The sequence below is a fragment of the Oreochromis aureus genome, linkage group 20 (genome assembly GCF_013358895.1).
Source record: "Oreochromis aureus strain Israel breed Guangdong linkage group 20, ZZ_aureus, whole genome shotgun sequence".
NCBI classification, from domain to species: Eukaryota; Metazoa; Chordata; class Actinopteri; order Cichliformes; family Cichlidae; genus Oreochromis; species Oreochromis aureus.
The window spans coordinates 26,789,791-26,817,410 of record NC_052961.1 but is presented as its reverse complement, the minus strand read 5'-3'; the positions used below and the strand labels follow the sequence as shown (position 1 = coordinate 26,817,410).

At 38.7% G+C, this 27,620-nt stretch overlaps 1 protein-coding gene across 2 annotated transcripts in view; it reads right to left on the bottom strand.

Annotated features, from left to right (window-relative positions):
- Positions 1 to 27,620, bottom strand: part of nphp4 (nephronophthisis 4) — a 163,234-nt gene that overhangs the window by 104,398 nt on the left and 31,216 nt on the right. For both annotated transcript variants that reach the window (XM_039604039.1, XM_031755240.2), the window contains 3 exons: positions 23,137 to 23,286; positions 17,391 to 17,527; positions 820 to 1,004 (listed from right to left, as the gene is read on the bottom strand). In XM_039604039.1, coding sequence (XP_039459973.1) covers positions 820 to 1,004; positions 17,391 to 17,527; positions 23,137 to 23,286 — 472 coding nt within the window. The remainder of the gene's footprint in view (positions 1 to 819; positions 1,005 to 17,390; positions 17,528 to 23,136; positions 23,287 to 27,620) is intronic.

The following is a 27,620-nucleotide window of genomic DNA, read 5'->3' as shown; positions in this document are numbered from 1 at the left end:
TTGTTTAGAGAGGCTGGGTTAAAAATTCCTTGCTCTGTTTAACAGCACTTTGGAAATACTTTTGAAAAAATGAAATTTTAATAGAGGGGCTAATAAATCTGTCCTCATTTGTACACCTACTCCTAATGTGTGTTGATTCTTCTCTTGGCTGACTGTTCTGAAGGGTTCTTTCTTTGCTACAGAAGATCCTGCAATCAGCCACCACTGTCATCTTCCATTGGGCATCGAGGCCTTGTGATGTTGCCGTGCTTATCAGTGCATTCAATTCAATTCATTAAATAAATTTTATTTATATAATGCATGCATTAACTTAGCCATCTCTAAATTTTCCACTATCTGGATTTGTTTACTTTTGAAGGCTATGGATGACCTTTTTTGGTTGCTTAGCTGATGAAGAAATAATGAAGACACAGGCTACCTCTGTCCATAGAACAGCTCAAAATTACACTTGAGCCACTGAAAATAGGGCACAGTGTATAACAACATTACCATACACCAAATACATTATATATACTGCATATCTTATGAAACACCGGGGAAGGAAGAAAGTCTGCATGTTGAACTTTTTCAGGGATCTCTGAACCAGTAATACAGACAAATAATATTCATACCAGCCAAGCTTTTTCAAAAATACAGCTTGTGCTGACATGGGAAGATAAACTTTGAATCACTTGCCCATCAGCAAAAGGAATGGCATCTGGAGAGGCTGAGGAAATACCATAAACATTATCACTCCTGGAAAGGTTTTTGCTCATCTCTGCTCTTTTATGGTGTAGAATTAAAGCTTTACTGTAGACATAAAGAGTTCCCCCTGCTCACCTGTCCTTAATCAGAGTGCTCTGTTTGGAAGGGCTGCCTGCTCGTCCTCTGACTCCTGAGGGAAAGGCCTCCAGTACTACCACTTGTGGCTTCTCAAGGAAGCACCAGCCATTGTGGACTCCAACATGAAGCCTCCTTTCCTGAATGACAACTGTCCTTATTGCACCATCTGATCCTGGTTGTATCTGAGAATCGGTGAAGAAAAAAAAGTAAACATATATTACACTTATAATCAATAAATATTACTATTTTATTTTTTACATTATATTTTATGCTTATGTAACCCTGTTAGGGACTTTGTTTCTTAGTTGAAAATGATTTATAACATGAAAGTTTTCATCAGCAGCAGTCTTGTTTACTTATCCTATTAACCAATAATTTGCTAGCTCTATTAGTATTTTAATTAAGTATTTTATCATTAACAAAAATATGTGAAAGACATCGTTCAAATAATCGTATATACTATTCTTCTTTTTTCAATTATGTAGTTTCTTTTTGTTTAACAAATAAGTGGACAAGTGCTGGCAGAAATGGCTTTGCCACCCTGTATCAGCTGCAGTTAATGCAGCTGACTGACAGCTGTTCAGTGACTGACTGTAAACTCTGTAACCCCAAAGTGCAACGCGACGCTGAACCTGCCTCTCCTCCCACTCCTTCCCATTTTTTCTTTCCAGTTCAATCTTTTCTCTCTCTCTCCATCACATCTGCTACTCCCACTCTCTCTTTTTTTCCCTTCTCTTTTCGTTGTCATTTTCTCTTTCTGTCCCCCTCGCTGCTTAAAGCCTTCTCCATATCCACCCACACCTTCTCAATCAAATTAGCATATCAATTCAGCTTTGGGTTTTTTTTCTTTTAAAACAGCAACAGCAGAAACAGGAGCAGGAGTAACAGCCCAGCCCGCTTGGATAACTGTACGGCCCACATACATCACCGCTCGCTGCTGTTCTTCTCCTCGTGTTACATCTCTGCGCCTGCTGACTCCATCTCTGTCTCTGTCTTCGTGTTTACTATCTACACTCCTCTTGTTATCGTTGCTCATTCGCTCACTTACAAGCGAACATCCAATATGTGCACAGCTCTATACCATATTTTTCTTTTGGTGATGGGGATGGAAGATTAAAGCTCTTTTCATAACCTCAAGTGACTCCTTTATTTCTCACTTTCCTCTAACAAAAGAAACAAACAAAAAACTATCCGCTCATCTCAAGTGCTCTATTTTGTGAGAGAAAGCCTTGCTGTTACAGCTATACAGGCAACTAAAAGGTACATAAGATGCAGGTAAAAATGAATTAACGTGCTGAGTTTTCATGATGAATAATCAGCTTGTGGACCTATCATCTACACGTTTTAATACGATTTCCTTTAGTATTATTTTAAGATTTGGTGGCTCACTAAGGCAACACTGCATGTATAGTCTGTTTTCAACCAACTCAGCTCTTATTTGGCTTTAGGAGTGTTGCATAACTGTCCTCCAGCTGGATCACATAGGCTAAGGCTCTAATCAGTTACTGTTTGCTGTTTTTGAGTGCCAAGACTAAGATGTACTCACACAGACGAGTCAACATCACATGGAAGTCAACCTCGTGCACCATGCATGCACAGTGACAAGCAAAACAATTAATAATTACCAAACAAAATTATGGAAGACTAAATTCCTGTATACAGTGGTGCAAGTGAAAGAAAAAAAACACAGTAAACTACATTTGCCTCAATTCTAACAAAGAAGTCCCGATTAAATAAACACTAATTACCTTGTCCTAAAGAGTTTCTCTTTGGGGTTTTTTGGAAAGCACAGTGCAGCAATGGCTAGAACTATCACCTCACGACAAGAGAGCTCTGGGTTCAAACGTGCTGGTTTAGAATTCACCATTCACATCTTTTCCAGTTCATCCTTCACCTCCTAGTATTGCCTGGTCTTACTCTTATGTTGCTGTCACCTGGAACTGCTACATCTATCATAATTTCTCTCTTATTCTTATTGTCAAGCTGTGTATGGTTGCTAAGCCAGCACTGCACCTGCTTATTACTTTAGAACCTGAAGTCCCACAAGATGTTAGCTCAGCCATTTTCAACCACTTTTGAGTCTGGGGGACTTTTAAGCCATTTTTGGCACATATATTCCTGTATGGTATTTCAGCCACATGCATGCGCATCCTAAACCCTGATATTAGGTGAACGGCTCCGACATCTCTTGACAACCTGAAACTTGGATCCTATCTATGGTAGACTCTTGCATCTACGGATCTGGGACGAGAAGCTTTGTTGTAGTCAGTCCAAAATCCACCAGCCACTTGGTATTCCGCAAGGGTCTTTCTCCCATATGGGTAAACTGCACAGTCATAGTCAAAACTTCACCCATTCACAAGTTACTGTGTGGTCATATCATTTTGGGAACAGAAGTATCCTTCTGTCTCAGTACAGCTTACCATTACAATTTTCTACTATAAACAACGAATTGTCTTTACATTACCCTACCTAACAAAATCACGCATTTGGCTTTCCTGGCAGTTATCAGCACAAGTGTGACAGGATATCTGTAAATAATTGCTTTCTGTGACATCCAGATTATAATTATGATTGTCTTTTCCTACACAGTCTGTCTGCTCTTGCCTCTTTTCTTCACGGAAGCCAGTGGCGGGGAAGATGACAGCGAAATGGCTTTGTCTTTTGTTGGACAGGTCTACCATGAAGTGTTTCAGAGAGAAAATAAAAGAAAGACAGAGAGAAAGTTGTTTATAAGAGAACATCAGTTAAAGTGCTGCTTTCTGTTCTCCCTATCCATCTCCTCACACCCCTCCTCCAAGTTTCTCTTTCATTTCATTGTTCTTTTTCCTCACACCATCAGTTTCTCTCTCTCTCTCTCTCTACCTATCTTGCTCGCTATCCTCTTTCTTCTCCCTCTTGCCTCTGTCTGCTGCCGTCACAGATTTCTTCCTCCCTCGTCTGAAATATGAATATTTTAAAGCTAAGAAGCTTAAAGGGAACAATGAAATGGCCCCCAAGTTAAATTATACTCCATTTCCAGAGTCACAGAAGAGGGACTTTTCTGAGTGATGAGCACACCGGTGCTATGTGGGTGTTTCTTTCTCTTTTTCACACACATATATAAGCTTGTTGTCTCCTACTTTAGTGTCATATTTGATATTCCCCCTCCCCAGAGCTTGATTTTAGATTTGCTGAACCAGACAGGTGCACTGTAACCAATCAGGACGGTCCCTTCAGCTGTCATAATGTACACTGGGCATCTGTGTTTAAAAAAATGCGGAATTCATTTCTGATAACGTGCCTAAATGCTGTTTTCTGTTTGTTGCATAAAGAGAAAGGGGGGAGGCAGAACAAGACTAATTTGCATGCTTTTGGATGCAGTTTGTTTTAGAGCTTTGTTAACAGCACAAACAAAAGCAGTGTGTTGTAAGGGAATGGTTGTGGTTGTATTTTTGTTGTCTTCTAATTAGACGAGTTGCCCTAATGTGGGAGTTGTAAAAGGGAAACTAAGCATTCTGCTTATCCATCCATTTTGCATTGGAAAAATTCAAAGGGTTGAAAATGCACTGGTGCCAGTGCACCACTATTATCTGCGATGGTTAGTCTCATGGCTGTTAGTCAGAAGTGCATCAAGAGTAAGCCAAAAGTGACTTCATACCAATAAAGCCTTTAGGGCTCAACAGAAATATTTTTTTAAACTGCAAAACTCGCATTTCTAATGTGTCTGCAGTCTTGAGGACAAATGATCATATTGCCTTGAAATCTGGGTTGGGGATAAAGCGCTTAGCAGAAAGTCAAAGATAACTCTGGTGGAAAACACATCTTATCTTGGAAAGAAAACCAAGTCAGAAAACAAAGGCAATATATTTCTATGCACTGTAGTGAACAATGATGGCTGACAAGGGTTTGTAGTCCACATGAGTGTGTACTTGACACATTTTTGCCTTTCTTATTTTCCAGAGTGGTTTTTTTTATCATCATTTCCCTCCCTCATCTGTATCTGAATCCAAAATAAAATGGCAAAAAAGCCTCTGAAGTGAAGAAGTGGAAGATTTTGAGTATTAACACCTGGAAACAGCATTACCATTGTCACATATTAACAACAAAGATTTTCTTAGATTTAATTTAACGGCCCGACTCCAGGGTGAGGCAGAGGAGACACAGGGGTGAGGATGAAATATTAGTAAGCAAAACTGATTTAGTTGGGGACATTGTAATTTGAATAAAATGGAGCTGCTGAAAAAGAAAGTCATTTAGAACAAATTTAGAAATAATAGCAGTCAAAAAGAAATGGAAAGCAGGAAGCAGCTGCCTTATTGTTCGATTTTAAGGGAAATGAGTATAGATTTTCAGAGAAGCCTAAATTAGTTTCTGAAGGTTATTTCTTTGTGCTTAAAAGGTAGGAGCAAGCTCTCCTCGGTGGCTAACACTAAGACACATGAAACCCAATATAGAAAATGGGTCTGACCCAGTAATAATGGGATAGGAACTTTGTTAAAGGTCGTGATAGTTGTTCTGAACCCTCTTGACTGAACCAGTATAGCAATACTGGGTAACATCCAAGTCAAAAGACAAAAAAAACACCTTTGAACAAAGACAGAGGTTATAGTATTTGAGGGCTACGGTCCTGCATAGCATCTATTTCAATGGCTTCTATAAAAAACACAAGCTTGTGATAACTTTTATGGTTTAAAAGTTATCACTCACCCATCTAAATCACTGAATTCAGGTGTTCCACTCACTTCCACAGTCACAGGTGTATCAAATCAAGCACCTAGGCATGCAGATTGCTTCCAAAAACATTTGTGGAAAAAATGAGTTGCTTTCAAGTGCTCAGTGAATTCCAGGGTGGTACCGCAATAGGATGCCACGTGTGCATGAAGTCCGGTCAACAGTCAACTGTTAGTGGTGTTACAACAAAGTGGAAGTGATTGGGAATAACAGCAACTCAGCCACAAAATGGCTATGTAAAATCACAAAACTGAGTCACTGAATGCTGAGGTGCATAGTGCGCAGATGTTGCCAATTTTCTGCAGTCAGTCACTACAGACACCAAATTTCATGCGGCCTCCAGATTAGCTGAAGAACAGCGCACAGAAAGTTTCGTGGAACGGGTTTTGTGGCCAAGCAGCTGCATGTAAGTGCAATCCAAGCTGCATCCAAGCCTTTTGTGCCACCAGTAGTGTAAAGCACGTCGTCACTGGATTCTAGAGTAGTTGAGAAGTGCTCTCTGGAGTGACGAGTCACGCTTCTCCATCTTGCAATCTGATGGATGAGTCTGGGTTTGGCAGTTTCCAGGGGAAGGGTACTTGTCTGAATGTATTGTGCCAATTGTAAAGTTTGGTGGAGTGGGGATTATGACGTGGGGTTGTTTTTCAAAAGTCGGGCTCGGCCCTTACGTTCCAGTGAAAGGAATGCTGAATGCTTCAGCATACCAAGACATAATGGATAATTTTATCCTTCCGACTTTGTGGTAACAGTTGGGGGATGGGCCCTTCCTGTTATAACATGACTGTACAAAAGTGCAGAAAGCAAGGTCCATAAAGACAGTGAGCGAGTGTGGTGTGGAAGAAGCTGACTGGCCTGCAGAGTCCTGACCTCAACCCGACGTAACACCTTTATGATGAATTAGCGCAGAGACTGCGACTTTCTTGTCCAACATCAGTGTGTGACCTCACAAATGTGCTTCTGAAAGAATGGTCAAAAAAATCCCATAAACCACCCTTAATCTTGTGGAAAGCCTTCCTAGAATAACTGAAGCCATCATAGCCCAACATCATGTCAAACTCCATGGATTAACAATGGGATGTCACTCAAGTTCGTATGCGTGTGAAAGCATATAGCAAAGCAAAGTGATTACTTTCAGCAACATAGCGCATTAAACCTTAAGCTGACTGAAAACCACATCAATACAAGTCAGTTATGCAAACTATATTAAGATGAAGCCTAATAGATATTCCTGGCATGAATCTGAAAATCTACCACCAAACAAACCTAAAGGTAAAGGTATTCAAGTTCACATTACTTATTATCCAACCGTGTTATATCACTCAAAACCTGCTGTCATTACAGAGGTGCACAGTGATAATCATTTGAAGCTAACAGCACACATTTTGTGACAGTCTTTGGAAGCCATCATTAGTTATGACAGTGAAAGTGTCAGAAAGAGCTATGTAAAGAGTGAAAATGAAACCTGGAGAGAAGCAGATGGCACTTTCTCAGCTCCACACACCTGGCCACTAACTGTAGGATGTGGGTGTGAATGTTCAGTGTAGAAAGTTACACAAATTATGATGCCAGTAATGAGTGGAGGAAGTTTCAGACACTGTTCATCCATTTGACAAGCAACTCTGGTATAGTTTACTAACACTTTAAGGCTGGGGGCAATAACATTCCCTATTGGAGCTACCTGCTGTAGTGACCTCTTGTGAATAAGAGTGCAGCTGACAGTCACTTCTTCTATGCCGTATTTACATATTTTGATCAAGTTTCTCACTCATACATTGATATTTATGCAAATGCTCAAAAATCCAAACAACAGTACAGATGAGCAGTGTGCAGTGTACTTTTAGCTTTTTAAAAAATAATGCCACAACACCATTCACTCAGCTTGTTATCATCATCATCATTCCCAAAATCAATGTCTCCAGCACCTCTATTTTCTACTAATATAAAGTTAATGTTAATTGTGCAACTAGTAATGAGTGAACAAGAATATGGTTTCAGAAAGTCTTTTTCTTGGCACTTTCCTGGGCTGAACTTTAATAATAAAGCCATTAAATATAATCATCGTCTCACTTAGAGGCAAATGCCTTCATTTTCATGTGACTGAGGTGCCAAAGCAGAGGCCAGCTGAAATATATAACTGGGAAAATATTTTTAATGACTCTATGACTCAAACACTAATTACATCTTTTCTTACTTATCTTGACAATACAATTAATAATAGTCCTCCTCATTCCCAATCATCCACTTTATCTTACACTGACTATCTGAAGGAAATGCAGCTGCTTGTTTGTGTGGTAGTGAAAAAAACACAAATGGGAACTTAAAGTATGGGGAGGTTTAATTACTCAGTTTCCTCAACTGAAAGTGTAGCAAATAGGCAAAACCGAAACTGAATGATTATTTGGGTGGACCAGCCAACGCATTCTCATCCCAAAATGTGAAATACTGACTTTTAGCTCAGATGCTATCAGCATCACAATGGTATGCAGAAGGTTACTGTTGGGGGGCGGCAAACTAATCCGCTTCGCACAACAAATTCAGAGAAATTATTTGGGTGTTGGAATGATTTCTGGTGGAATAGAGGTGCATGCATACAAGAAGCCACTCAAATCTGTGGCGTTAAGAAAGTCAATAACATTTGGTGACTTCAGAGAACTACAAGTGAAGTAACAGCGGCGATGCGAAATTAAACTTTTCAAAATGTTGAGACCAATCAAAGTGACTACCACTGTGACCGAAGGATACCATTCATTGACATGACAGGATGGTAAACACATTAGAGGGCTGTATAGGTAACTGGAGCCTGGAAGGTCCACTATCAGCCAGCCATCAGCAATTGTTGCATGCGTACTCACTTCCTGTGTGAACACCCCTTATGTTTGCCAGAAGCCAGTTTGTTTCTTATTCCATTTAGGGCTTTGTTTTAGTCACTTTATCTTGTTTTTAAGGTTTAGGCACTAAAATCTACTTGGTTACGTTAAGGGACAATATTGTAGTTTGACAATATTGTTGTCAAACTACACTGTAATATTTGTTAACAAATAGCTTTACAAAAAATGTACTCTGCACATTGAAAAATTATACTTTACATCTAACTCCTAACGCATTCATACTTGACCCATCTCAGTACTGCAATGAAACTCTTGCATCATGCCTGTACAAAAGGATACCTCCCAGAACTTTGATAAAATGGGAGAATTTAAAAACCTGTCAAAAGCGCAGGAACGACCATCATTTGCCTTTCAAACTATAGTACTACAATTTTTTTTATAGTTTTATGACAATGACAATTTTATTTATATAGCAGATTTCATTACACGAAACTCAATCAGCTTAACACAGAAAATGAAGAAACATTAAAAACTGTGTGGGGTTATAGTGCCTTAAGGTAGCAAAAACAGCAAAACAGAACAAACCTTAACTAAATAAAACACAACAAAAGAACAAAACTTATTAACTGTAGGCGTTAATGTTTCTGTAATGGTTACTCTCCGATTACATGCTTCAGAAAAGATATGTGCTGTTTTGTTTTTCAGCTGAGGACAGACGACCACAAATGTAAGAAATGCTTGTTGGGTTTTGACAAAAAGGAGACTGAGAATATTTTCAATCAAGTAGAGTATAATGTAATTAAGTGATTTTCATTTGTATAAAACAGCTCTGTCCAGAAACTAGGAGCACTGTTCATTGAAATGTAACCTTGTACCAATTTAGATAAAATATAAAAAGTAATTAATGGTCTATGTTTCATTATTACTACAACTTTAAATTTCCATTAAAGAAAACTTTAAGAAAAATATATTATGTGACAAATACTGTAATTAGCAGGTTTCAGATTGGCCAAGAATACTGCAATTGTTTGTTATTTGATATTTTCCTCCATCTATGTATATATTCCTCATGAATACAGAAAAATAACAGGAAAATGGTTCTTTAATGGTTTCAGGACAAAATAATTAAAAGCAAAACCACCTTTATAGCTTTTGCAGATTTTCTTTTCCTGATGTTTCTGAGTTTTTTTTTTTTCTGCAAGGCACCATTAAAAGCTGTCAGCTATTAATCAGTAAGTTTTCATGTCAGTACTTTGTGAAATCAATGTGTAGGCTGTTGTAACAGGTAATAATAACTCTACAGATGGCAACTGTCATCTCAAGGGGCGTGTGTGAGTGTGTGAAAGAGAAATGGCAAGAGAGTGTGAGAGAAAAAAAGCAGTTGAAATTATGTCCCACAAGAGTTTTGTATAAGCCAATTACCAAGTCAGTTATACAACTCCAGCATATTTCTCTTACCTTTGAAAACCGGCAAACAAAGGGAAACACTTCTGAGCTTTTATGATCATACACTTCTCACATAGCCAGGGAGAAGATGCGAGCTGGTAATTTATCTTTTTTTTCATGTTTTAACCTGTTTGATCTGTGCAATCAGGGCACACACCTACAATAGAAACCTTTGTTTTGTTTTTTGAAAGAGTCATGTAATATAGGCAGATCAAGCTTCACACACCTCTAAGTCAAATGCATTCATGACCTGTGTTCATTTTCACCCATATCAAGACACTGAGTGAGTGAGTGAGTGAGTGAGCAAGTGAGTGAGTGAGCGAATGAGTATGTGCTGCTACCCACGCAGTGGATGTTAGCTCCCCCATATTGAGGGTGAGTCATTCGTGGCAAGAAACAGTAGCAGCATCATTAGCATGCTGCTCTCATCCTCCCACTCCCCTACTCCTTAACAAATTTTAACTGGCACAGAGCTTCCACCGATAAATCACTGTTGCCCGACCGCTGAAACACTTCCATAATTCACCAACCAAAAATATTGAGTCAAACACACACTCATACTGCTCCCTTTCCGTTCCCCTCCCCATTTCATTCCATTTGTCCCTAAGCGTAGCGTAACACTTTCAACCACAGCACATGCAGTTCTACACCATCATGATCACATTATGTTGTAGCACAGTTGGTCCCACTTGGAACGAACCCCTTAATGCTGGGTCCAACTATGAGCACCAACAGCACACAAATATGTGATATCATATCATAACTTTAAAGGATAAGGCTGTTTCTCACTGACAACACACGCCACTAAGAAAAAGTACATTTAATGTTATTTTTTAACCCTAATCTATCTGTAGTACTCAGACCCAAGCCTAATTATTTATATTGCAGACAACTGTCTTTTTTTTTTTTTTAAATGAGTCACAATTCTGAATTTTCTTTGAAATTTGTTAAGGACAATTTTAACCTCAGTATTAAGAGTACCAAAGGAACATCTGTGTAACTGTGTGTTCAGTATATGTGCTTAAGTAGTGTTCGCACCATAGAGCTTCATTTTACAAAATTAAAAACGAGGATTTGGCTGCTCATGCAACACAGAAGAATTAATACATTGTGAGTTTTGGCATTTTTAGTTGATTTGGTGACAGACACAAAAAAGACATTTGTTTTGGTTATGAAATGTCTGTGTGTTATTTGTCTATGATTTACAGCTCATATAAGGCCCTAGTTGTCAGAAGATTATGGGGACCCTTTTAACACCACTTAGATCCCAGTCACACAGGCCTAAAAAGACTGGTGGGTCACATGGCAACTGCTCGGTAAAAACGAATATTCCCTAAACATCTGAGTAATTGCTGAGGCTGCTAAGCCCCAGTCACACAGCCTTACAGACCAGTCAGTGACTCCATGGTAACCATCCATCACTAGGGAAAAATGTGCATTCCGCAATCAGGTTGCGAGTTGTTGCAGACGGTTGCTGGCTCTTGCTAGATAAAAAAAACACAGGTAGAGGTATGTGGTGCTGCAACGATAACCCTCATGTGATTGCTTAGGTCACTACCAGATTGCTGCGATCGCCGGTAGCTTGCATGGAAGATGCAGACTTGTCTGCAAACATTTGTCAACTACTCAGTAAGCGGTTGTGAAACTCTAAAACATGGTACACAAACTGGAAAGACCAACTAGAGAGACCATTTACCTTTAATAGTGTTCGATAGAACACTATAAAGTCACAATTGAGTAATGATGTGCAAAACTCTTTATTTGGTGTCTGAACACAGCAGCATTTTTCCTGAGTACAAAAACAAAATGAGAAACAACAATTGTGCTCCTTTGAGCAATATGGCTCATTTGAAAGAGCAAAACTTAGTATTGTGGTCTAGACAGCCCAAAATGTGATGTCCCCATATGTGGACGGCAGGTCTTAGGAGGTTAAAGTAAAAGTTGTGCCTTTTGGAAAATGTTGCTTTAATGGGTAAGACAAGTTGCACTTTGACATTTATACATACATATATATACATTCCTGGTTTGTGTTGCACTTTTTCTGGTTTCACTACAGCTCAGGAGAGCATTTGCAGACAAGTTGGCATCTTCTATACACAATATAGACAACCATATCTGTAGTGAGGATGTGTTTGTCCTCTTTGCTACCAGTCACATCCAGCAACCACTCACCAGCCAGTCAGAGAATATAAATGTTTGCCTAGCCACCAGGGGGTCACCAGCCAGTCTGTAGGCCTGTGTAACTGAGGCCTAAGGTGATGAGCAATAATGAGACACAAGGGCTAAATAATATTTAGACAGCTGTATCAAAATGGATCTGAACCATCAGGTTACTTCTGTACTTCCTAAAATTTAAGGTGATTTCTAGAATTTAAAAATTATAAGGTTGCTAAAAAACAAAACAAAACAAAAAAACTTAATTTCACATAATTGCCATTTTAATGAAAATAAAAAATGTTTCTTCAGCATTACAGTCATGAAACAGCCAGCATGAGGTGAGTGAAATGATAATCCCTATTGATTATCAGCAGTAGCAACTCTTCCTGCAACAACAGCTCTGCAGTGACAGCGCATAAACCAGGCTTAGTGGCATATCATCGATAAATGACATTTGATTCTCGTATTCCGATTTCTGAATAGTTTATCTTACAGTGTCACAGTCAGCAGTTTTGACACATATCTGACTCACACTGGTCAACTATCTTTAAGTGACATCTGTGCTCACTAAAATGGATTTTCTGGAATTTACATAGTCCCATTTACAGTCTTTACTGGAGGCTTGGCAGCATGTAATCAATAAATGACCACAGAATGTAACACTTTAATTTCTCTATCTGGACTCAGTTTATTTTACATTTCCATACTGGCTATTCAAATTCTATAAAACTAACACTTAAAAATGAAAATGCAATACATTTTTTTGTAAAATATATATATATATATGTATATATTTATAATGACTTTCCGTGCATGTTTACAGGTGAAATGCAGGTGAAAGAGTGATATCTTTTTGCAGAATTTTTGTTTTTGAGGAGCGCTTGATTGTATTGTATGGTATTGCATGTTGTCTGAAACAGTGTTCAAAGACACTCAAAAGGGGTTTTAAAATAATCCATGAGAGAGAGAAAAAATTAGTTGAAAATCAATTAAATAATAGTGTCTTGATGATGTTTAAAGTTTATCTCTTTCCTGATTCAACAGCTGTGCATTTCTTGTCTTGTCTGACTTACAGTGTCTATAATCAGTCGCAGTCTATCTCCTCTAATGATTGGATCGTCAATCACTACGAAGACCTGGATCCCATGAATATTTAATGCTCGCCAACTACATTAAATCCTGTTCTTTTGCACTGCATCAGTTACATGGGTAAGTGGCCTGCAGTCAAACTGGGTTTCCTTGGAGAACAATGTGCAAGACGCTGCTCTTGTTCAGAAACGTTCAAACAAAAAATACTTTCTTTTTTTTTTAATACTACCGCGTCCACAGGGGCAGTCCTACTTTGAGTGAATTTCCTTCTTTTAGGACAAATGAAAACTTCCCCGAGCTTTGTTGCCACAGTCTTTCTCCGTTCATTAAATCAGCCTAAGGCGTTTTGTTCTGCTTGCGGCGCGGCATTGGTCCTCCCCTGCTCTTCTCCTCCTCTTCATCATCTTCTGTTCTCTCTGCTCTTTTGATCACAAGCTAAAATGTTACATACATTCTGACAAGATCTCAGGCCCTTTCATCAAGCGCAATAGGTTTTATTGAAGATATAGGTGAGCGGGTGCTTCAGGTCACTGGAGGTGTAGGCCTTTGGCTTTGGCTTTGGGGAATGTAGACAAATTCAAGCATCTCTGAAGAGTAGTGTTAATTTTTTTTCTCTCTTTCTTTTTAAACAGGGGGTCAGAGTGTGTTTGAAGAGGTCCAAGACTGCAATTTAAATTAATCTTGTGCTCATTAAACTGTTATATAAAAGTAAAGTAGCTACACTAGTCCACATGAAAAAGCACATCAACTAGGGCACAGGCTGTATAATATATGGGAAAGTGGACTGTAGAAAGAAGCAACACTGGGATAGTTTATTGAGCTAAAAATAGCAATACTTATGGGGAGATTAAGTGAAGACGATATGTTAGACGAGCAGCCAGTGTAAGGATTTTGTCTCATGCTCTACTGTACATTCATCTGCTTCCCCATTCCTCTTCATTTTTGCCATTCCATTCCTGCCTCAGTATCATTTAAGCACGCTAGCATGGAGTCACACACATTCACTCTCACAAACACACACACACAGACACAACGGTAAAACTGAGTTGGCGTGTGAGGTGTCAGCATCACTTCAGAGACAGCTTGATGACAATCCAGCTGGAGTCACACTTTAAAGGTCACACACAGATCACACACACACCCTTTCTCTTTGTCTGTCTGTCTTTCTCACTCTCTCTCTCTGTCACACACACACACACACACACACACACACACACACGCACACACGCTTTAATTAAAAGCTGCAATCAAGCTGACTTCTGCATGTATTAACACCTCTCGCAGACGTGAGAATGTCGTCATATCGCTGAAGTTATAAAAGTCTGGAACATTTAACTCATCTACGCAACATAGGCTGGTTATGAGGACCTGCAAAGAACATCTCACCAAGGAGGGAAAAAAAGTGTGAACGCCAATATGAGAAAATTATTCATGCTAGCATGACACTTCGCTCACAGAGTAAAAGTTGTAGTCTACTTTCCCGTATTTACACTTAGGTACAGAAATAAAATATACAGAAATAATTTCAAACTGTATGCACGCAACAAAAACTGGATTGAAACACAAGAAATATCCTTGGAAATGAGAAAGGGGACAAAACATAAAAAGGACAGAGCTGCCTGTAAATGCTTAATGATCAAAGTGCCAAAGGGAATAGGCCTATTTGGAAAAAAAAAAAAACTGGGTTAGTCTTTTTTTCAGTTTTTACTGAAATGTGTTTCATTAATGCAAAAGTAGTGGAGACAAAATCCTAACTGACTGTTTGATTTCACAGATCCATCAATAATTTTCTAAGGGGAGGTTTAGGGCTGCATGACCTGCATATACAAGTGTATGTAAAACCTTGTGAAATTACAGGTCCTTAGCTCCACTAGCATTCTCTTCAATCTTCCATCATCACAGGCTGACTGTTGTGCTGGCAGTAGGTTTTGTACCTTGATACCTTTGGTCAAGTTTACAACAAGACTACTGAGGATAAGAACCACCATCAAACTATAAGGCAGTCCAAAAAATAAATGAATAAATAAAATATTTATTCCTTTGTGGATCTTTTGCATGCTCACATCAGGTTTACTTTTTTATTATCGAGATTCTAGATAGTTTTAAAACTTCTGCGTAAAAAAATGAGACCGATATTTATACTTGCTGTCAACTCTGTGCTGGTATATAACAACTATAAACCACCTTTTTATGGTATAAAAAAACAAGCATCTAGTTCTCACTCAAAGTGAGAAAAACACTTGATTTCTGCCATATTTTTTGTCTTTACTGAATTACAGTGTCCTGCTATGAATGCACCTGACCAGCACCTAAAGGAGCATTATCATTCTCAAGGCGTAACATAGCAACGATTTGTCACAATCGTCGGTATTTTACACGATGGGATGAGAACGTGTTGTGAAATTTATATACTTCACTGTTCTTCATATGCTGCTGTTAAGTGGCCATGTGTGTATGTCTGAACCTTTTTCCACCGGTTGTTTATAAAAAGATTTTGCTTGTGTTGGCTCGTCCTTGTCACAGTACACGCATGTGTAAAAACCATAATGAGTTTGGACCTTTGTTTTCACGCTGTTATACAGATGTTGGTCCCCAGTGTCAGAACAGAAATTGTGCAAAACGTCTTTTGAATTATGCTGTCCCATTGTTTCTGGAGTAATCTACACAGGGACCTGAACTTGTCGTAACACATTACTGTGGGAGGATTTACAAAAAGTTTATATTGTTCCATTTTTCAGTGAGCTTGCTCTTGAATTTTTACTTTTTTATGACATATTACTGCATATGATGTGGATGTTGTGTTTATTTGTTTGTGCTGTGTGAGAGTTGCATTTGTGTGATTTCTTTTGCTAATAATCTGCTGTCCTCTTGGCCAGGTAACTTATAAAAAGAGATTTTTTTCATCTTAGTTAGGCTATTACATGGAATGAATAAGATACTGATTATTTAACATTAACATTATAATGCAACTCTGGATTAAGAGTACAACTTCGCTGCACTGGAAAAAGTCAGCAAATGTTTTAGGCCATTTCTAATCAGATTTGATTGGTAAGTATTGTTATTTTCATTTGTTTTTTATTTTGATTTAAAATTCAGTTTAGTTTCTGTTAGTTTTCAGATTGATCTTATTTTGATTTTAGTTTTAATTTTGGCTATTAATGGCATTTTTCAGCTTTAAATATTCAGAAAGTCGATAACAGTACAAGAATACAATAGACCAAACACTTGTCTTGTTTGTGTCCATAGATTTTACCAACACTGAGTTTTTCAGTTCTGTTGACGACCCTAACCTTGTTCTATACATGCAGTTTTACACACGACTGAATTCTTTAAAAAGGTAGAAAATAACTCCCTAGATAAACACCCCTAGTGTTTTCAAGATGGCTACGATTGACAAGATCTGCCTTCTTGAAGAATTTTGGTTATTCCATCACAGACACACTTACAACAGCTCCTACTATTTGCTCTACTTAATCAAATCTACACTCCTTTAGTCCCCTGTGTTTGAGTTTGGGGATTAAGCCCAGCAGTATCAAAGAGCAGGCGGAGAGAGATATGGAGTGACAGTGTTGTCATATCAATTCCCATCCTTACTGGAGACACATCTCACTTAGGCTGAAGTGAACAGATAGGGCCTGTGCGAAGCCATTGTACATATAATTGCTAGTCCAAAGCTGCACCTGTCAAATACGGTTAACCATCTGGGTTTCCACAGACAAGAAAAAAAGGGAAGAGGATAGATAAGCTCCATTTAGTTTGGGAGGTGATGTGGCTTAAATTGCAGTGGCAGCTGTAAAAGGGCTCTGGCTCGCACACTAAAGAAACGGAAAGTGAGATAAAGGAAAGTAGGCTGGAGAAAATAATCTTGGCAGAGGTATGTCAAGGCCATCCTGGTCATCTTTAATTTGAGGAGATTGGTGAACGGTCACCTCACAAGAATGATATCAGGACTGTACGTATGCATCGTACATGTAGCTTCATAAAAGGGAACCGTAAGGCGATTTGCTTTTCCCAAGTAAGCACCACATATACTGTGCATTTGAGGGAAATAGGATGTAAGATGAGGAAAAGACATATGCTTTATGAGTGTATATAGTTCAAAATGACACTTCGCCAGTATATCTGGAAGTGAGTTTTCATCAATGGAATATCGTTTTTGGCTGCAGTAGCAATTTAAATGCTTCCAACTGCAGAGCTCCGCATGAGAATATGGACTTTAAAGAAGATGAGACACGGATCTGTGTATTTTATGAAAAACAGTCATGTAACCATCCCTGATGTGTCATCTGCATAAACTATCAAGACTGTGTGTGTGTTATGAAAGCTTGGCCTTACTGTGTTCTGGCAGTCAGCATTGATCAGCTGCAGCAGCTGGCTCTCGAACTTCTCCAGGGACGGCTGAAGGGAGATGGTAAGTCTGTTCAGGGTGAAGGGCAGCGTTTTGAGCGTCTGAGGCTTCAGCAGAGCATCTCCTGATGACAGCGTGAACATAACATCAACTGACACACACGCCTCAATATTTACACGATTTTCCTCAGTCATATTTAGAGTGCTTTCCTAGCCTAAATTGATTTCTTCCCTGCTCTGTTAAATGTGTTTTCTGCTCAGAAAATGTCTGTTCCATTTGGACTACTGTGGAGGAGAAAACACCATCTTGTGTAATACATGCAAGCTACAAGTTCTGAAATACATTTCACTACAGTTTGTTCATGACCCATTTGTAAAATTAATTTTCCATCATCCCCAGAAAATGGCATCGTAGAAGTTTGAGAAACATGAAAGACTGATTTCAAATGAAAATACACAGCTTAAAAAAGCAGAATCACTGTGTGTATACTCTGTGTTTAATATATAAAAGTGAATGATATGTGCAACAAGCTTATTCTGGATTTTTTCAGTTTTGTGAAAGATTTATGAAAATTCTCTTCACATAAATTAAGGACAAAACATTATCTGCAATCCTGGCAGATCAGCCAATCTCAGTGCCGCATCAGCTGATGACTCTGCTGATACCTTTCTAAAATCCAAATCAGCCCATCTGCAAGCTGCTTTGCGATCCACCTCCACCCTAGCTTCTGTATTCATGCTTTATTGCACCTAATCCACATCTGTTGTTCCTGATACATTCTCTGTTCTGTGCCTGCCGTCTTACTGCCTCTGGCTTTCAATGTATGCACATGAACAGCCAGAGAGATGTGTTATCCCCACCTTTAGGCTCCCATGTGTGCATGTGGAAACTGAAGAAGGTCCCATAACAGAACCAAGTAAACTACAAACTACAGATAGAAATATGGGCCTATATGTGCTAAGTGTCTTTGTAGTCCAGTTTAATTTGCAGTAGTTTCTGACGCATCACGTAAGCTACCTTACAGCCATCAAGGAGAAAGAATTTCATAACATTTGGAAGGTTCAGTGTCTCCTGATGTCAGCTGAGAATTACAGCTGTCAAGATTGATGAGCTGAAAAAGACAGTCTGAAAATTCCAGCTTTCATAGAAATTGATTCCGACCAAAGCGCCTGACAGGAAAGAGCGACAATCAGCGAGTGAGTCAGTTGGTCAGTTGTGCAGCTGCAGCTCAGAATTTCGAGCCAGCTGTCCACTAATCAAAAGTTCTATCAGCTCCTTCAGTCCACATGCCAATGTGTCCTTGAGCAAGATGTTTAACCCCATAAAATTGCTGTATTGAATTATTTCTTCTTACATTTAAAAACAATCTGGAACATTTAAAGGATCTACATTATACACTGCAGTTATGGTCAGAGGTTTACATACACTAATCCTGGGCATGAATGACATTTGTATTTGAGGCCTTGAATGACTTCTTTGAACTGTCTGGTTGAGGCACGACATGCTAAAGGGTATTTAACCAAATATTAGGGGGAGTCTATATAAGTATTTGAGTCTGTATGTATAATTTTAACCCTGTGTGCATTATAGAAAATACAAAATATATTCAAACTCATGCAACCATTTTTTGTTTTTCATTAAACCTATTCATGCTGTACAATTATTATATCGTGGGAAAAGACATTTTTAAAAGCACAACATTATCATGATGTTCATGTCCATGATGAGTCTGTAAATGTCTGACCACAGTTGCATATACAGGACTTCAAACACTTCATATAGAACAAACCGAGGACTTGAAAGTATGAAAGTGGTTAATATGTACTTATCAGCAAGTAATATAACACACTTCCAAGCAAGGGAATTTTTCAGTAGCTCAGCAGTCAGGAAAATAGTGACTGCCAGGACAGCCACAGAAAGGTTTCTGTCCTGGTTTGACATATTAAAAAGAGCTCAAAGACATGCTGCTATATCTCGCCCCTCTACATGGTCTAAGACAATTGAATCTAAGCTGGCTAACATCTTAAGAGACAGATTTTGGCTGCTTGTGGAAGATGGATAGCCGTCATTTTCTGAGATATTGAGAATTTTCAAATCACATAGAAATATATGTGGCATCTAACACACTCTCCTTGGTATACAGCAACACAGTGTTCCTTCAGCCCTGTATTGCATGTCTGTAACTGACTTGAAATAAGAGGTCATAATTAAGCAAGTTACAGATATATATATATTAGGGGTGCAACAATACTCGTATCGATATTGAACCGTTCGATACAGTGCTTTCGGTTCGGTACGCATATGTATCGAACAATACAAAATTTTTTATTTATTTTATCAACTTTTCTTCTGACGATGCTGTCTGTCTTGAGAGCTCAGTGGATCTGCGTTCGACTACTCCGCCTAGGCTGCACTGTCGAGCGCAGTATAAAACAGTATGTTGGATGTGCCACGCAATGTTCAATTACATTGGTGGGAACTAGTGCGTTAGCGCAGTTAGCTAGTTAACGTGTTGACGCCGTCCAGCCTCACGCACAGGGCGATCCGCTGTAACTCGTTAACTGAGATTTGCGGGGTGATGGCGTTAATGTCACTTTAACGAGATTAACACTGACAGCACTAGTGGGAACACAATGAATATGACTGCACATTTACGCCGACATCATCCTAGTGCAAAGACAAGTGGAAGCAGACAAAAACAACAAGCACGCATGCTACAAACTTTACCCGAGTCATTTAGACAGCCGTTAGCACATGATTCTCCTTATGGGGACCTGATATGTTTAATATGCTGCTGAGAATATACCCCAGAAGAAGCGTATAGTATAGCTTTTATTTTGGAAAGAGCCATTTCTCTGTAATAAACTCTCTTTTCCAAAGATGAGTGATTTCTCGATCAGATAGATTTTTTTTTTTTTTTAATTATTTCGTTGTTTCAGCAACATTACATTTAAAAACTATACTTTTGAGTTAAAATATATATTTATAATTTTAATTAATGACAAATTAAAAAGGCATGGACATTTTTTTGTATCAAAAAAATATCGAACCGTGACACCAAAGTATCGAACCGAACCGAACCGTGAATTTTGTGTATCGTTGCACCCCTAATATATATATATATATATATATATACACATATATATCCATTCAGGTTTTGTAGTAGTTAGTGAAAGAATAGGAAATGCAGATATGTTATGTAATGTAACAGAACTGCTAAACTTGATTGTATTATTGATTATCATATTCCCTTCTTTGTCATAGGCATCTCCATGAGCTGGATCAGGAAATTCAGTCCTTTTTTAGTACATCCATTTCTTTAATGCTTTGTGGAAAGCTTTCTAATCCCAGTCACTGGAATATTTAAACCAGAGAAAGACTGAAATGCTTCTGTCAGAAAAACCCGACAAAAACAGTTTCCTTTTGGATACTTGGCGTTAATTGAATCCAAACTGAATGAAGAGAGCACTGCAGCAAACAGACGAAGTAAGAAAGTCTGAATCCACAATCACCCCTTTCAGACACAACAAAGAGTAAATAGCCAGTGTGATTGTAATCTCTTCAAGAGTAATGCAGCCACTGAGCATTTCATTGCAGCCCTTGTCTCAGGAGCGCAGAGTTGGACTGTTCTGAATGCAGTGTGAATATCAAGCCAGTGGCTGTGGTCTTAAAAGGCAGCTTAGGTCTCTGCTGCTCACAGCCCCAGAACATGAAGAGGATTAGCCTGCTACCATACCTCCCACTGACTCCCAATGATTATAGCTCTGCACTGTCAGACTTCATTACATTCCCCCTTAGAAACTCACTTTCTAAGTACTGCAGACATTTCAACTTCTGATGGAACTAAGTTTGTAAAAAAAGGGAATAACTATGATGAATGTCCCGTATGTTATTGTGACAGCTTGAAGGAGAAAAGTGAGAAGCGGTTGATCTATATAATATAAGATCAGACATGACGTGTTAAATGTTTTTGACTGAGCCGTGTCATATTACTCAGGTGACGTCACTCAAACTCTAAACTCACTGGGGTGTTGAACGGGGACCGAATGTGCAACAAGCACACACAATCTGTAGTACACATGAGTGCAGGTACACCTAATAAAATTCTCAATCTGTCACAATACTTTACTAACTGGTAAGTAGCTGCACAATTATGCTCTCTAGGCTCACTTTTGCCCCCTTTACTTCCCACTGAAACAAGCCTCAGTCCCCCAGGCCTAACCCCCCCGATCTTGCTGCAGTTGCTAGGTGAAATCGGTCACAAAGAGGGTGCTACAACAAAAACCTCATAATTGCTTTGGATAGTAGAAAATTGCAGCAGCCACTCGTTTACATGGAAGAGGCCAACTTGTTTGTAAACTACTGCAAAAGTTGAAAAGGTTGACTGAAAACAAAGAATGTTTGCTGTAACTTCCCACTAAAGCTAACATGTTTCAAAAGGTGAAACATTTTTTCTGAAGGTGAACGGTCTCTGTTTTTGGTTTGTGTAACACTTTTCACTTTCACTACTGTTCTGCAACTATTTAGCAAGTGTTTGCAGACAAGCTGGAATCTTTCTTGCAGAATGTGAGTGACCACAGCAATTTGCTAGTGAGCAAAGCAATTGCAAGGAGTTTTCCATGAAGCATCATAATCTTCTGTGCAGCCAACTTCACCTAGCAACGCCAAGCAACCTGCAGCAACCACTCGCCAACCAAATGAAGATTACGCATTTTTCTCTTGTGACCAGTGGTTGCCAGATGGTCCTAAAACACTCTCTAGGCTTGTGGTGTGATTAGGGCTTTATCCTTCTCTCTGAAATGTTGTAAGGTCTCATATTTCACAAGGTGCTTCAGCATTTATGTTGTTGTGAATTCACGCTTTAAGATGGGCAAAGGCACACCACATTAACAGCCAACCTTTTTAGGGGGGGTTGTCTGTAGAAGCATATATTGAATAAATGAGTAAAAGGCAAAAGTAGGCTGATTAGTCAACACAATGACTAACAAGTAACTTCTCCTGCTCACAGGCCTCATGATAGTCATTAGGATTTAATGTGTTTAAAATAATCTTAATGAGAATAACAATCCAGCCACATAAGCTGAAGGCAAACGATTTGAATTCATCCAGCTGTAAAAACCAAAACTCAGACTTACAGATATTCAATTCATTAGAGAGCTTTCATTTTACGCTGATCTCAAAACGTATCAATATTTTTCTAAAGTAGTTCACACAATGAATATTCATACGTATTTTAACTGACATGCTGCTTTGTACTCTTGCAGGCTGACATATTAACACAAACTCTGACGAGGAGTGCATAACTAAGTACACGCGAGTACTCCTCGCCATGTACTAGATGCGCCAGCTCCCAGTCATTCAAAACATGTATCTCACATCGATAAAGAAGAAAGATTAGATGCTGTCCCTATTTTCCACAACACACTGCTTTCCTCCCGAGGTCCTTATATGAACGTAAACTTATGTCACAAAGTTTACTGAACTCAAATAGGCACAGAATCAACTTTTCTTTCTTCAGTTTTGGTACATTGTGTGGTTGAATTTAGAACAGCCCTAGGCTTTATTTCTATTGGTTGCATGAAGGTATGTCACAGCATGTAGCAGTCAAAGTTGGGCGAGTGACCATTATTGTGTGGTGGTGCAAGCAAAGGAAAAGAATGGGTTTCAGGCCGCAGCATGTCCTATTTAAAAGGGCCTTAAGATCCTAAAATTTCTCAGTGATGTAAAGTTTACCTGTTGGGGAAGCTACTAGTCCAGGAATGTTCTCTTCCCCGGATACAAGGCCATTCTCTGGAAAGAGGTGCAGGACAGAATCCAGTGCAGGATGTTTTTTCAGGACACAGGCCAAATGTGCTCCTTCAATAATCTTCAAGACACTGTGATCTGCAGACGGAGACATAGAGCAAATTTACGTCGAATATTCTGCACGCATTTCATGACAAATAGGCAAACTCTTCTTCTGAATCCAAATGAGAAAGATATGCTGTTTTACCCTGTCATTATCCCCAACCTGCCCAGAAAAATGTTAGCCATCTCCTTAGCACGATGGAGTCTAATATTTCTCCAGAAGCAGGGATTCACCTGACACCCAACACACATAGACGCTTTCATTTTTCAATATTCCATTTTTGCTGTTCGTGACTTATGTGCAATGTTCCATTACACTCCAAGCATCATTTTCCAGGGTTGAAACTGAAATGACAACAATTCAACTTGGAAAACACGCTCGTCCAGAGGAGCACTGCAGCGTAGATGAGACACAAGGTATGAGCAATAAAGTAGACATCGTCATCATTCAAGGAGGTCGTCCAATGACAAGCAACGACCCACAACTCCTGCCATCAACACAAAGCACAGATCATTTGGAAGGTGAGTCAAGTGGAGTTTGATGCGCTGCGTATGTTGGTTTCCTTCAAGCCTGGCAAAGCATTGCAATCTTTCTCTCTGACAGGGTTAATGACTGCACCTTCAACAGCATCAGTAACAATCAATACATGATGCTCCATTCACTTCAGTAGCTTGTTTCAAGACAATGGCATTGAGGAATGTAAGGGTAACACATAGTAGAATATGCTGATATCTGAAAGCATTTAATTGATGGGGGTATATTCTGGTTATTTTCTTTGTTTTGGTTTTTGTAAATTAAGGGCATTACAAGGGTGCAACAGAGGAAAATATTAATCTAATTCTCTGCAAAATATCATTAATATCTGTACAATTGAATGTAATGTGATATGGTATCTCAGCAGTAATTACTACAAGAGACATAATACAAGAATTAAACATAGCATTAAGTCAGGCCACAAAGTCAAGCTCAGGTGCAATCCTGGCAAAATCAGAGGATGATATATTTCTATGCATCCAATTAAGCGCCAGTCACATAGGTTTAGGGAGTGTTTGGCATTCACCAGGAAACGCCCAATTGCAAGGAAAAAATGCAAATTCCTTGATAGTTTGAAAGTGGTTGCTGGAAGTTGCTGTGAAATCGATTGCTAAAGCCCCAGGCACACTGGCCTAGAGGCTGGTCAGTGACCTGCAGTAACAACTGGTCAACCCAGTTCATCCCCATATGATCCTTGTCCTGTTTTTAATGCCCATATCTAACTTTTCATGTGTGAGTGGTGACATCCAGAACAGAGCTATACCAGCAAATATAGACGTCTACAAATGGAAATAATGTTTTTTGTTTTTTGTTTTTTTAATGATAGTGGTCATGACTGGATATGACTGATATATAAATATATTATATAGTATATTTAAAGGGGCAAGATCGGGGTATTAGAATAAAAACACAAAATGTTTTGAAAAGCAGATGATTTACAGTCTTGTAGAACCCTAAAGTGTCAATAAACACTTAATCATATTTTACCAAATTAACAAATACCCCTATATATTTTTTATTTAGTTATTTAGCTTTCCAAAATTATATAATCTTAATTTTAGTTTTCATTTTAGGTAACCAAAATGTTTTGTTCCTGGCTAGTTTTATTTTCGTTTAGTTTTAATTAATGATCATAACCTTGTTGCTAACTCTTCACCCACCATGTCTTCAGCCTCAAACTATTCAGGAAAAATATAAAATTGACAAAGATTTTTTTACATCACAAGTTGGATCCATAACAGAGTGCTGCAGTGTTTTACAAACTTTCAGGGAATCCAGAGCTCAAGATGTGATTAAAATTAAATGGGCAGATCCAACTGAAGACAGTTTAACTTTAACCGCTTACACAAATAGACTGTTTGACTTTGGTTTGCTATTGATGTTAAACTCTACCACTTTGCCTTGAAAAATGCTAATTAAAAAAATTACCATCTTCATTCTTTTTTTTTTTTTTTGATTTTGTAATTTCATCACAACTTCATACAGTCAGAAAAGGCCAAACTACACTACAATGTATGTTTCCTACATACAAGGTTAAAAATGAGCTCAGCCCTAACAGCACTGCAGTATGGTTAAAGATCTTTAATGCTTGCGAGCACTCACTCCGACAAGTAACCCCCCTGCAGTTGGGGTTTTATAGGATTACCTTTGTGTCATTTCAGATCTTCCACAGTATGAGCCCTGCCAAAATATTCTCTGCAACTCCTCCCATCCTATTTATGGATACCCTTTTGTCTGCTCTGTGGAAGGCACAATGTTGTGTTTGAAACTCTCGTCAGATTTGTACATTTCCTTTTTCACCTTGCAAAGGAGTTGTGCAAAGGATTAAAGACTGTTAATGGTATATGTTAATACAAATACAATGACTGTGAATGTGTCCGCAAAAACCCAATCTACTCTCTTCTTTAGACCAAAGCACCAGGCATCAAAATATGATGAGGCAGCACTGCAGTTATAAGACAAACTACTCAAAATCCAGTAGTCTGGAAAAATTGCTGAATCTCAGCCACACAGAAGCTGTTTTTTCCCCCTGTATGCATCAGAGTTTGGAAGATAGAAAAAACAAACAAACTGTGATTTAGAAGTTCATTCATATAAAAATCTATCACAAACATGTATATTTAAGCTAAAAAAAATAAAAATGAAAATAAAAAAAATCAGCAAGACAAACGATGTTAGTTTTTCTCGTCCAGCTGCACAGAATAATATTTTTATGAAAAGCTGTTGAAGTCCCAAGAAGGATGGACGGAACGTCCATTTCTGATGTAGACATCTTTTTATCCATTTTCAGGGCAGAGCCCATACCTTTATCGCTAAAGTCATTGAAAGGGGATTGAGAAGGAAAGAAGATGATGGAGTATATCACTGTGTTCCCCTCCCCTCCCTGTCCATGACTCATCCCACACAAACCCTTTAACTCTCTCTACCAGTACAAAAAAAGTGCTTATGTCAAAAGCCAACAAAAAAGATGAAGTAGAAGAAGAAGAAAAGGGGTTTGGGGAAAATTCTAAGATTGTCGCACTGTGTCAACTGTTCTACAGACGTTTTTAGTGGCAACAGCAGCTCTCACTGAAAGGGTGTTTCTTACACACAGGAGGGGGGAAAAAAAGTAGGATGGGCAGAGAAAGGAAGAGGGAAATGAAACACAGAACTTTCTTGACACAGATGGTGCCCAGGTGTCTGCAACTTTTTCATCTTTTATTTCTTGTTATTCATTATGCATCAAGCTTGGGTTTCAGTCAGATGCTGTGCATAGATTAGAAAACTACCCCAAAATTTCCTTACAGCAGAGTGTGGTACCGCAGAGTCAGTTGAGCAGCAACTTGGCAAGAGATGTGAAACCGAGAAACTGGAGAGCGGGGGGGAAAAAAATAACAAAAAAATGGCTCGGCATCAAACAGAGGTAGTGGTTTTGGGAGAAGGTTGTGTAGAAGAAGTAATAAAGATGAGAGCTTAGGCACTACTGAAATTCAAGCACATACAGGGGCACGTGTTAGTTTAACATTTGCTGGCTAAACTCGATTTTATATTCATTTTTTGCAGTGAATCAAACTTACTACATTAAATACATAATTCATTATGTTAGGTTACAGAGTTTTTCAGTACAAGTTGAGCTATGTCATTTTGATTGGAAGAGTGTAAGAAACATCAGATCAACTTTAGTCGTTTTGGTTTTTAAGATGCTCATTTGCTTAAACTGAATGATAAATAGGTACCACAGCTTGTGTCTACAAATCAGGCTTAACTGTACTGCATTCAGGTTCAGGGTGAATCAGAGATCACAGTGTGACAGCGACAGCGATATAATACTCAGCGTTGTGAAGTAGGCGCATAATGAATGACATCACTCAACTGTGAGGTGAGCTATTAAGGTAACTACCAGCGGGAGGGAAAGATACTGTCGTCTGAGACATGATGAAGAGGGAAACATTGTATACAAGGGTGTAGAGACCACCTGTCAGATACAAAGGGATCAGTGAGAAGAGGATCAATCGCTTTTGGGACCTTGTTAATTCTCTTTAATAAGTGCAATGTTCTGGCTGTATTTATAAGACAAGGTACTAAATCATTACCAATATGATTATTAGGATTTACTATTAGGATTACTAGGATGTCTTTAAAACAGATGGGTGGCATAAAAATAATCTGCATTTAATACTTAATACAACAGACAAGTGAAGACGCATAAATCATAAACGCTGTAATCTTAAATATTCAACAACTAAGAGCAGAAACTAGCACATATATAAATAATTAGCACATCTGAATCATCTGGACTGCTGCAGGGAGGCGATACACTGGATAGAAATCTACAGAGCTACTGGTTTATCTGTCG